We start from the raw sequence: 12398 nt of genomic DNA, 5'->3' as shown, positions 1-12398 counted from the left end.
ACAGAGCTACTTATGTGGGTGGCACAACCAGTGCTGCAGGCCCACTAGTAGCATTTGATTTACAGGCCCTGGCACCTCTAGTGCACCTTACTAGGGACTTACTAGTAAAGCAAATATGCCAATCATGGATAAACCACTTACATACAATTTAAACAGGAGAGCATATGCACTTTAGCACTGGTTAGCAGTGGTAAAGTGCTCAGAGTTGAAAAGCCAACAGCAACATGTCAGAAAAATATAGGAGGCAGGAGGCAAAAAAGTCTGGGGATGACCCTGCAAAAGAAAAAGTCCAACAATCATCATAACATGTTCACTGCTCCATGAAGCCCTAAAGTACAAGTTATTGCTATTGAGTGTGATCTCCATTAAGCAGTCCCCATGGAAAGGTCTAGCTGTTGGACTTGCATGCTTTGCAAAATGTTAGGTAACCACAGTTGTGGTTTTCTATCATATGTAGGTGTCCCACTTTTCTGACTCTGTCATTCTTCTCTGCAAGAGATCTATACTATAGTAACTTTATAATCTCTATTTGCAAATGTATCTAAGCATAGATTGTTCCTGGACCAGTTTCATCAATCTCCTATCCAGCCGTGTCAAACATTTGTTGAACACAAGTCAGCTTTACAGCAGTGGTTTTCAGTTTTAGAAACATGGGCAATATAATGTTCTTAGAGACATCTTCTAAGATGTAGTCAGACTTTGGAGTAGTGGAAAGAAGTCATTTGTCAACAACAGCAGTTGTGTCCGCTAAACAATACAGAGCAAAGTAAAATACTCCGAGACTTTCCTCTGACATTTGTGGTCTGAGTTTGCCTGGAGATACACTACGTCTGTTACAGCTCTATATTAGCTTTAAAGACATACTATCTAATTCGCTGAATATCTCAAGCAAGAGTCCCACAGGCAGGTTGTAATTAAATGTAATAGCTGTGTTAAAGTAATCATTTTTTCCAGCACTACTAAAGTGTCTTTCAAAGGCAGCACCACTGATGTTAGACAGATTTCAAACTGAATTTGTAGACTTAAGATAGTTCTAAGCTTTAGGCAAGAGAAAACACACCTTTAACTAACCATCTGGCTACCTGGCATAAGGCAGTCTTATCACTGTATTACATCTGTAATTCTCGTTCATGAAGCAGCTTGCCGTAAGGAATGCATTTTATGGTATTTAGCTTTTTTGATAACTTGCCAGTCCAACTTAGGGAGCTGTGGACAGTATATAATCAAGACAATGAACCCAGAACAATAACACTAAACTATACCTGAAAATAGTACTACAAACATTGAATTATAAGGGGACCACCAAAATGTAATACTATGCATCACGAACCAGTCACATTTAAACAGTCACAATCTTAATTTTCTTCCTGAAAATCATTAATGTATGCTTAGAAAAAGAGACTTCCAAAAACAGAGTGCTGCACCAAAGAAATACTGTGAAAAGGTGATATATCTATTAAATATCACAAGACCAAGCAGATCATTACTCTGTGTTGTGTGAGACCCACATAAAGAGTAGGATTTTGACCAACTAAAAAGGTGTTTCAAATCAACAGACTGACAGGACATATATACTTATTTAAATTAAAAGTGAAACTCACAAGAAAGTGACAGCACAAGAATGAGGGCATGAATGTTCTATTACATACATTCTTGAACTTGTAACAAGTAAGGTTACTGTGTTTAAACATCTTTTAAAGGAAGCAAACACATTTAGTCAGATGAAGCATGCATGCTGGTAATCTGTGTGAGGAAATTAACGAACACGTACCAAATATCAAAAAGCATCAGCTAGACAAAATGTCTTTATATGACTAAAATGTGATAAAATGCTGGTCTGTCAGCCCTTTCTTGGCCACATGAGAATTGAATGGAAGTTCAAAATTCATTAAAAAATTAGGGACATAGCTGAGTCAACAAGACTATGAGACATCCTTAGTGAAATAGGATGCCCTGAATTGATCTATAATATTAGCCTTCCCACTAGAAACAAGCAGTTTTTTACATGTACATTTTAACATATGAATAGGAACTTCGTAAGCAACGGATATCAAAATCTGATGAATTGGTAAATGTCTGTGTCATCATATACTAATAAATGGAGATACCACTCACAACAATAAATTTAGAGGTCAACATATAAATAAAGAAACTGAGTACCTCATTACGAGTCTAGCGGTCACTTGACCACCATACTTGCGGCATATTAGGACCATGGTGGTCGGGCAGTGGTGGGAATGGAGATCCCGATGGCCTGGTGGTTGCGGTGGTCCTAATCCAAGCAGCGCTGCCCCGGGGATTACAATCTTGCTCTCCGCCAGCCATTTCATGGTGGTAGCACCGTCATAAAAAGGCTGGCAGAGAACAGGTATAAGGGGCACCAGGGGGCCGCTGCACTCCCTGTGCACTTTGCATTGGCAGTGCAGGGGAACCCCTGGCCAGCACTGTCACAATCTTCACTGTCTGCTCTGCAGACAGTGAACATTGCAATGGTGCTGGTGCACCCTGCATCCTACAGCATTGCCGCCAGCTCGATTACAAGCCGTGGACAATGCTGTAGGCTGTTTCTTGCTAGGACAGCAGGCAGAAACTCAGGTTTCTGCCTGCTGACCTAGTGGGAAACTCTAAATGGGCCCGGCGGGGAGGTAGCCACTATGGTGGTAACCTCCCAGTCGGAAGCTCAGCGGACAGCTTAAACCTTCCACCGAACTCATAATAAGGCCCTGAGTGCCACGGTAAACCCCTAGAATGGTGCTCTGTACAATATGATTTGGCAGGGTGGACATCATACCATATCATGGACCAGTGTGTGTCTCCAGAGTGAAAGGACAATCCCTATTAAGATTCTTCACACTGAACTCCAGAATGTGCCAAGAATACACAACAATACTCCAAAATCAATAGAATCAAATGCCTTTGAGCTCATAGTTTAACAAGCAGATTTGCAACCCCACCATCAGCAGCACACAGCGAGCAGTCAATTGCCTGTTTCCAATTGCATCTGTCTCTATATTTTGCAAGTAAGTTGAGATTTCAATTGTTTGATGTTTTGAAACAAAAGTAATAATCACATAATAAGCTTAAAGGGGAAAATACCAGAGTCCATAGGCTTATTAATATTCAGCAGCAACAGTTGTAAGGCATTATGTTGACAACAAAATATGTTTAGTAGCCAAGGAAATAACCAGAGAATGTATGATATGGGCTTTAAATATAGGACTGATGTATTAGTGTTACCTAAAAAGAGCCTTTGATTGATTAATTTGGTAATTTGTTGGAATAGAAGTTAAACATGCATTCACTGACAAAAGATTGTCCAACTGTTTTGTGATATAAAAGATTGTGAGGGAGTACATTCTTTTTTAAGCTTAAGAATGTGACATTTAGTTGTCATAGTTTGGACTCTTGCTCTGGGCAAGACTGCTGGTTAAAGGATGAGAGTACTTTTGCTTGTAGGTGACTATGTCCTTCCTACAACAAGTTGCAACTGTTGTCCCAACCTTACCAGCTCACTAGCAGCACCTCACCAGAAACACAATAGTGAGAGGTGATTTGTGGCAGCCTTTACGCATGGACTCGAGAGTAAGACATCTCAGGAAATGTCGTGGTTAAACGGAGAGTACCCCTTTCTCACAGATCTATCATGTCTCATACAAACACAGGCAATGACAAAGATGCAGTAAAGTTTCTATAGTTTTTATTCAACATAACTGCAATTTGCGATATGTTTCATGGGCTGCAATGATTAGGATAATGAATAATGCAAGTAACAGAATTGTGAAGACGAGAGTCATTATTACAAAGACCCCCACCATCTTGCAATGCATAAAAAAGACATACGGGATGTAATATGCCGTAATACCCTAATGTGAAAAGCCTAACCTCCTACCTAAAGGAGAGCTGGGTTTGTTAAACCTAATCTGCCAATGCCATGTCCATGAAAGGAGCCCCCAACCCTCGTTAACCTGGAATGAGGTCTCTATCTCAGACTCTGTAGGGACACGAAGACTGGGTCAGCGTCAAGACGACTGCAGCATCGATATAAGCGATGGTGGTGATGCCCTCTGGTCGGAATCCCTCTGATTATCTGTCTAAAGTGCGATATATTTATACAGATCTTCAAGGACCCCTGACGTAGGTGTGTTCCCAAACAATAGATAACAGACATGCTTGGGACGGCAATTAATATAAACAACCCCTCGAAAGTTTAGAGAGGGAAAATCCCTAAGTGTGAACACCTACTGTTTGTTTGTCTTTGGTGCTTGTTCTTGATGCCTTAGCGCGGTAACACTGATAATGTACCTTATAACAAGTGGCCTAACTCTAAACAAGGCAGCCATTTTAGAAGAAATAAACAATTAAATGTGCTAAGACAGAGCAAGCTAAGTAGGTTAAAAGTCACTAGGTGACGGGGGCACGAGTCTGCAAGCCAAATGCTGAGCTAACTCATGTTATCCCATTAAAATGAAGTAGGATTCACTACATAGGCGGTCATTCTGACCGCGGCGGGCGGCGGTCTCCGCCCGCCATGCGGTCACCGGCGAATGACCGCCCCGCGGTCAAAAGACCGCGGCGGCCATTCCAACTTTCACGCTGGGTCGGCGGGCGCCCTCCAAAAGAGCGCCTGCCAGCCCAGCGGGAAAGCCCCTGCAACAATGAAGCTGGCTCCGAATGGAGCCGGCGGAGTTGCAGGGGTGCGACGGGTGCAGTGCTAAGCAGACAGTGAAAATCTTTGTGGGGCCCTGTTAGGGGGCCCCTGCACTGCCCATGCCAGTGGCATGGGCAGTGCAGGGGACCCCAGGGGCCCCACGACACCCGTTCCCGCCATCCTGGTTCTGGCGGTGAAAACCGCCAGAAACAGGCTGGCGGGAAGGGGGTCGGAATCCCCATGATGGCGCTGCAAGTAGCGCTGCCATGGAGGATTGCCTGGGCCAGGGGAAAACCGGCGGGAAAACCGGTGGGAAAACCGGTGGGAAAACCGGCGGGAAACCGCCGGTTCCCCTTTTCTGACCGCGGCTTTACCGCCGCGGTCAGAATAGCCCAGGAAGCACCGCCAGCCTGTTGCCGGTGCTTCCGCTGCCCTCTGCCCTGGCGGTCAGAGACCGCCAGGGTTGGAATGAGGGCCATAGTCTTAGGATGAGCTTCAGAGTACCAATGAGCTTGGTAAAGCAAGCTACTTTACTACTTGTTATGGAATAACAGTTCTGATTAGCAAAGCCAAACAGCCTTAATAACTAGCCAACAAAACATAACTGCTTTTGTGTTTAGTTCTGGATTTGGAAATGTAAGAGTAAGTAATCCAGATGTAGAATGTGTTTAGTCAAGTAGTGACCTTCTTATTCCTGTCTTCACAAATCAAGGTCATAATTGTGATATTGGTTGAAACATAAATAACACAATAATCTGCCCAATCAATACAAATGATTTTGCCAAGAGAAAGCGCCACCTAGGATGACTTCACATTTTTTGGCATGACAGTGACAATGATTTATTTTTGTTTTATTAAAAACTACATATACTGTAGATTTATTATGTTGTACAGAAGGTTTTAGCTTCTCCACACTTTCATTAGGGTGCATCTTTCTTATGAAGTCCTATAGAAATACATATCTGTTAAGACCATGTCAGATATAACTAGCTCTTTCATATCAGCTCAGAATAAATTCTTATGGTTTTAATTTTCCTCTTATCAACACTACAAGCAGCAGAAAGCAAAGTGAGAAGCAGGACTTAATTAACTACATACAATTTGCATGAGAAGCATCTTTTTTCTCTTCACAGATTGCCACCAACAAAAGAAAATAACTGTGTGATCTGAATTAGTTTTTCAAGAGTGATGTATAACTTTGTGTTCTAACAGTATAAATTGTTACTGCTATACATCTCTATGTAGATATATTAAATTGCCATCTTGAAGAACCACATCATTTAAGTGAACTTTGCAAGCAAAAACTCTAGTTTTTTAAATTTTGGAATATATGGCAACTAATTGAGAAGAGAACAATGTAGTACAGAATAATAAGCTGAAACATGAGAACTGACATTTGTTGTCATGTTATTAATTCAGTATGAAAATGCTAATTCAAATGCTTTGTGGGGAGAGACAAGATGCAAGCATGTTGTACATTTTTAAATATATTTGTGTTTAATTACATCTCCTGCAATGAGACTAGACATTTTCTACCACATTAGATAAGGGCATAATAGTTATATGATGTTGAAGGACTTATGTATTTTCAGAGCAGTGTATACAATGAGATTTAAGCCTTCATTGAGATCCTTTGATTAACAAAAAAGAGTATGAAATATTTACTTGAATTTAATAGCCATGTTATGATTATTCATTGGATCAGTACTTCCCAAAATCATTTTTGTGAGTTGGGCATAACATAACAGGTGTCCAATAAACGACAGGAAAGCTTTATAAACCTACATTTAAAAACTGATTTTCAGAAGGAGTCAACACCAAATCATCCAATGATTACAAATCTTCCATTAAGTGTTAGTATCCACAGAAGTGGAAAATAATTGGATTTAGTTACCTCTGCCTGTAACTATAGGCAGGTGTCTCTGGTAAGTGACTTTGAAGTGACAGCGAGTATTTCAAAACTGTTATTGCTCATCTGGAGCAAATAAGGCTATGTTCTTTCATCCTTGCCTCACAAGAAAATGGGCTTCTCATTGTGGCATAAGGATCCTCATTAATGAAATGCTTAAATCTGCATCTTCAGAGTAGTGCATGTGATACCATCATTCCACCTCCTGTGCAGAGAGATCCTTTCTTTCATTTGAAGGAATTGTGAGCAGTATAAAAATGGTGCACAACCCACAGGGTAAAAAGTAACTAATTCTACAAAAAGTCTCTCAGACAAGTGCCTTGAACAAAAAAGCTCAGAGGGGTGAAAATATGCCACATGATGTTACCGAAAATAAAAAACAAAATGAAAGACAGTGGAGGGATACCTTTCTTTGTACAGTTTAATGTATGGGAGAAAGGAGCTGTCACAGACAGAGCCTCCATGCTCCCTTGGTTGTGTATGGCATAGATATTGACTACTTAAGGGGCAGTTTGAATGGATGACCACATTGGAGTGTTTAAAGCAAGATGTTAATTATAGCTATCAAATCAAGGAAACTCATTAGAGCTTCTTGTAAAGACTTACAAAGCATTATGGCAAAGAAACATTCAAAGTTGAGAATGTTGGTCTCACGTACACAAAAAGGCAGACACAAATGAAATGCTCAATACGCATGTACATTGCATTAACATTATTTTTATGCAGAACAAGCAGTGTCTATTGTCATTAGACAAACTTATGAAGCAACATAGCAGCTCAAACAGCTTACAACAGGCATTGGCAAAGCCTTATTAGGGAAAAAACATCACTGTACAGTAAAGGGAAGAAGGGGAAAAGTAAGAGGAGCATGATTTTAGCTTGTAGCTAGATTTATCATATGTGGGTTTGGAAAACCAGAAACAAGTTTACCAAGCTTATTGATACTATATAGGTTGTCATTGAACAAAATTCTCATATAAGTCTTAATCAGCTATATGATGCTGTTGTGTAGCCATTTTAGTTATAGCTCCATGCACGGTAGCTTAGCACACTAGGCCTGCCGCTGTACACTTTAGCCTAGATATATTTTATTCAGCTATGTTTATTATTTTAACAATAGCCACATTTGAGGTCTTGTTTCATTTCTCTCTATCTAGCTGTTATTTGCCTAGGCCAGCACTGCGTCCTTAAACAAGACACTCCTTTCACTCTGTGCTTCTTTCAAGGCTGCAGTAAGATAGGTTGCCAGTAAACGTGATAATGTTCTGTCTCTGGTATTCATAGAAACATACACATCCTTACATAGGGACATTTTCTCATTACATCAGCTGTTTTATTATAAAACACTTCCCTGTCCCATGCATGTTAGAAGGCGATTCGAAGCAAGATGACCACAACTGTATGCTGATTGCTGAACGCTTCACTACAGCTGCTTATGCAGACTTCAGGCCTTTGGTCAGGAATGGGGGATGATGTCTTCCCAGGGGAACCCAAAGGGCAGAACTAGAGCTTAACATGTTGTGCTCTAATATAGCCTAGGTAGGAATGAGTCTATTGACTCTAGTGACAATATGGTGACGATATTTCAATGCTTTACTCTCCTTGTCACAATTTTAATATTGTCAAGCTTTATCGTCCTGGCTATTGCAGTACATGCTTTATTGTCTAAGAAGCAGTTGCTTCATTGAAACTTTACTGAAACATATACTGCCTCTGCTTGTCCTTGTATATGTGAGACTAATGGAACTGAGAGAAACGGATGAGATCTCAGTGAAAACGATTTTCCCTGAGGAATCAGTTGTATCATGCGATAGGCTGCCCAATCATCCCTGCTCTTGGGTAGAGATGAAGCACTACTAGTTAGCCAGAGCAAAAGCCGGATTAGGCCGACAGGTGTCAGACTCAATCCCCCACACTGCAGGCGATTCTGCCGCTCAAATCCAGTAGTCTCATTAGAATAATGAGAGCCTATGCGACAATGCCTTGGGTATACTCAAATGTGTTGATGCAAATGTATACTAGGAGCTGCAGTCATAGGAAAGAACTATTAGGTTCTAAGGTGACCTGATATTATCACCTTCCATTTTCTGTTCATTTATCATTCAATTGCAGGTTGCATCCTATAAAAATGCATCAGATTGATTTTTATTCATATTAATGCCATATAATTAGTGAATGAATGTGTGTTTAGGTGAATATTTTAATGTATTACAAGTATTTTGTCATAATTTACTAAACTGTTCACTACTGATCTTGTCTAATGTCTCCAGATAAATTATGCCCCTAAAACATTAATATATAAAACAATATTTACACATACATAATATTGATACAATTTAGTGTTTTGGCCTTTTATCTGGGTGTTTAAATAAATCTATATGGAAGTTAAATTGATTCTTATCACTCCAGAGAGAAAATATGGTGCAAGTGAAAGAGGTGTAGTTGATAGACAAAACTATCATAGCTTCATTAGAGCAGGGAATAAATGATGTTTTATATTGTTTGTGTAGAACCCACACTCTACCGTTTGATTGCTTCATGCTGCATTGATCACATCCTGCTATGCATGGCAGGCTTTCAGGACAGTGCTAATAAACATTAGACAAACTGATAAGCTGAAGAATCATAAAACATCTTTATGGATCAAACCAATATTGTATTCAGAAATACACTCATCATGTGAAGCTCTACATGTGCCAACACATCTGACATTATGACTGTGAAATAAAATACAATTCTAACCATTTAAGTACAGGGGGGAAGTTAAGTCACGCTAAAGGTGTTCAAGAAGATTTAGGGTCCTATTTCACAAAGCTGTAAGTATTTTGAATTGACCTTGAAAATGTGCATTTGTATACCACATACAACTATATTCACTGCAAAAACCTTTAACCAAAATCATATTTTTCCTTTGTTAGTTGTATGCATTTAATAAACACTACAACTATCAGCATACCTAGAAATATTTAGTTTTTTATGGCATGTTTAGAATTATAGTAAAAGAAAATCATTATTTTCAGTTCCACATAGAATCCTAAAACAGACACCTTTAGAAAATTAAAAATCCACCAAACATTAGAGTTTTCAGGACAACAATCAACATTTTGTTACTGAACTTCACAATCCATTAATTCCTCTACCTTTATATGAATGGCCTTGCTTTGGACCTTTCATTATTTAGCCTGCTCTGCATTGTTGTTTTATGTGTTGTACATGTTGTTAGGGCCTGATTTAGGTCTGAGTGGAGGGAAACACTCTGTCACAAATGTGACAGATATCCACTCTTCTGAATACGATCCCATTATCTCCTAGGGGGATCGTAATACAAAGGATGGGATATCCGTCATGTTTGTGATGGAGTATTCCTTCCACCAAGACCTAAATCAAGCGCTTAGTCTAGATGTCCTCCAATGTGTAGCCAAGTTTGCAGAAATAAAATGATGTTATTGGTTTTGATGCACAGAAATCACTACTAAATTGAAAGAGGAAAGAAAATTTACAGATTTTATCCGCATCACCTACACTGGGACCTCCATAGGAAACAGCTAGGTTCTGATTTATCAAGGTTTGATGCAGCTAGACAACCTGATGCACTGTGCTGCATCAAATGCAGGGGGCAGAAATTCACCACATTTGATAATATATGGCATTCCTGCGCTCTCACTGTGTTAGTGCACTTCTGGCTGGCAAGCACCACCAGAGGCACCCTAGCGCCATGGTTCACGGGTGACTGTGTTATACCTAGGACTGTTTTGCGCAGAAAGGGATACATAACAATCCTCAGGCGGCTCTTTCCTCTTTCTATGTGTGTTGCAAAGTGCATCACACTCAGTGAGCATCTCTCCTGGGAAGGCATAGAAGTTTAATGCATTACCAGAATTACTAGCATTGGTAAATCTGAATGTGCCAAAATATATGGGAACACCCATTCTTCACCCATGTAACACCTTTCCCGTGCAGAGTAACACAAGGCAGTGCAAGCACTCTAGATTTGCCAAACCACATATAGTCATGCCTGGCTTTGAAAATCTGCGCATCACAAGCCCTTTATAAATCTGGCCCTAATGTAACATTGGTTTAAGAGTTTTCTTTTGGGTGACCAAAGAGATGATATAGGGGGTCATTCTGACCCCGGCGGTCTAAGACCGCCGGGGCCAGGGTCGGCGGGAGCACCGCCGACAGGCCGGCGGTGCCCCGCAGGGCATTCTGACCGCGGCGCTTCGGCCGCGGTCAGAAGAGGCAAACCGGCGTTCTCCCGCTGGTTTACCGCTGCCCTTTGAATCCCCCATGGCGGCGCAGCTTGCCGCGCCGCCATGGGGGATTCTGACACCCCCTACCGCCATCCTGTTCCTGGCGGTTCGCCCGCCAGGAACAGGATGGCGGTAGGGGGTGCCGCGGGGCCCCTGGGGGCCCCTGCCGTGCCCATGCCAATGGCATGGGCACGGCAGGGGCCCCCATAAGAGGGCCCGCAAAGTATTTCAGTGTCTGCTAAGCAGACACTGAAATACGCGACGGGTGCAAACTGCACCCGTCGCACCCCTGCAACTCCGCCGGCTCAATTCTGAGCCGGCGTCCTCGTTGCAGGGGCATTTCCTCTGGGCCGGCGGGCGCTCTTTTGGAGAGCGCCCGCCGGCCCAGAGGAAATGTCTAAATGGCCGCTGCCATTAGAATCAGGCCCATAGTCCCAAGCGCTAGTTGTAAAAAATTTAAATGGAAGAATACATTCTCACTAAATCAGGCAGAAAGTTCATGCAAGACAAAATAATCAACCTGAAGTTTGCTACTGCTGGTATGAAATGAATAAACAATCACAAGTAATAAGAAACAGCTTTTCAGTTTATAAGTGATTTCATTAGTGTGTCCCTTATTCGTGCCACGTCCATCCTGCATGAGACAAGCATGTGTAAGTGGTGAATAAAGTAATTGCATACACATTTTTGCATGTATTAATTAATGCAGGGCCCATGGCTGCACCATGTATGCATTGCATAGAGTTAAACTTACCCATTACAGAGAGGTCTGCTGCTGCAGTGCTGTTTTCATTCCTGTACGTGACCACGCACGTGTACGTGCCAGCGTCATCACTCGTAACATTTGAGATAAGCAAGTTACTGCTGCCAATCAAGGAGTACTTCTTCGACCTTCAAAGTATATGAAATACGGCAATTATTTTTAACACACTTGAATTATCTCAAAGGAACAGAGAAAGCTTTAAAAAGATGCAGAGAATAATTGTGTAATGAAGCCCAAAAGAAGGCTATGCAAACAGTCCTATTTATTTAATCATTTCAGTGCAAAAATAAGTTGACGATGAAATGGTTAGATACTTTAACTGTGCTGGCATTTCTTTATGAAAACAGATTGATAGACAACAGCATCTCAGCAAGACAGCCACAGTTAAACAAATGGAACTAACATTCTGTTGTCACTGTGGTATGTAAAGTATGGGCAGTATATATATATATATATATATATATATATAACATATATATAACATTTGACTCAGTAAGAACCAGGCTATGGCCTCTCTCTTCAATGGCCTCAGAAAACGAAGGTCTTGCCTGTTACTAGATATGCATTCTTTCTGCATATAAAAGTGGTGCTTAGGTGTAAAAGAAAAAGTATAAAGATACTAGAGGTTAGAGGTTTCCTATTGTATATTCACAGAATTTGAGTCTGGATAAGCTCACGGACAGATTAGTTATTCTAGTATAAAGAATGGCAGCCCAGTCCCCTCCCAGGACGGGAAAGAAATGAGTACAACCCAATACTTAAACTAGGCAGAGGGGAATGCATTTTTATTCCATGTAAAAACGTGCTATACAATATCTAAATGAAACA

The 12398-nt window shown here is 41.0% G+C and overlaps 1 protein-coding gene across 4 annotated transcripts in view; it reads right to left on the bottom strand.

Moving 5' to 3' along the window:
* DCC (DCC netrin 1 receptor) overlaps positions 1-12398 on the bottom strand; it is a 1057140-nt gene that overhangs the window by 554689 nt on the left and 490053 nt on the right. For all 4 annotated transcript variants that reach the window (XM_069219408.1, XM_069219414.1, XM_069219423.1 and 1 more), the window contains exon 5: positions 11562-11698. In XM_069219408.1, coding sequence (XP_069075509.1) covers positions 11562-11698 — 137 coding nt within the window. The remainder of the gene's footprint in view (positions 1-11561; positions 11699-12398) is intronic.

This window comes from Pleurodeles waltl, chromosome 1_1 (genome assembly GCF_031143425.1).
Source record: "Pleurodeles waltl isolate 20211129_DDA chromosome 1_1, aPleWal1.hap1.20221129, whole genome shotgun sequence".
In the NCBI taxonomy this organism is placed as follows: Eukaryota; Metazoa; Chordata; class Amphibia; order Caudata; family Salamandridae; genus Pleurodeles; species Pleurodeles waltl.
This window is presented reverse-complemented; position numbering and strand designations above follow the sequence as displayed.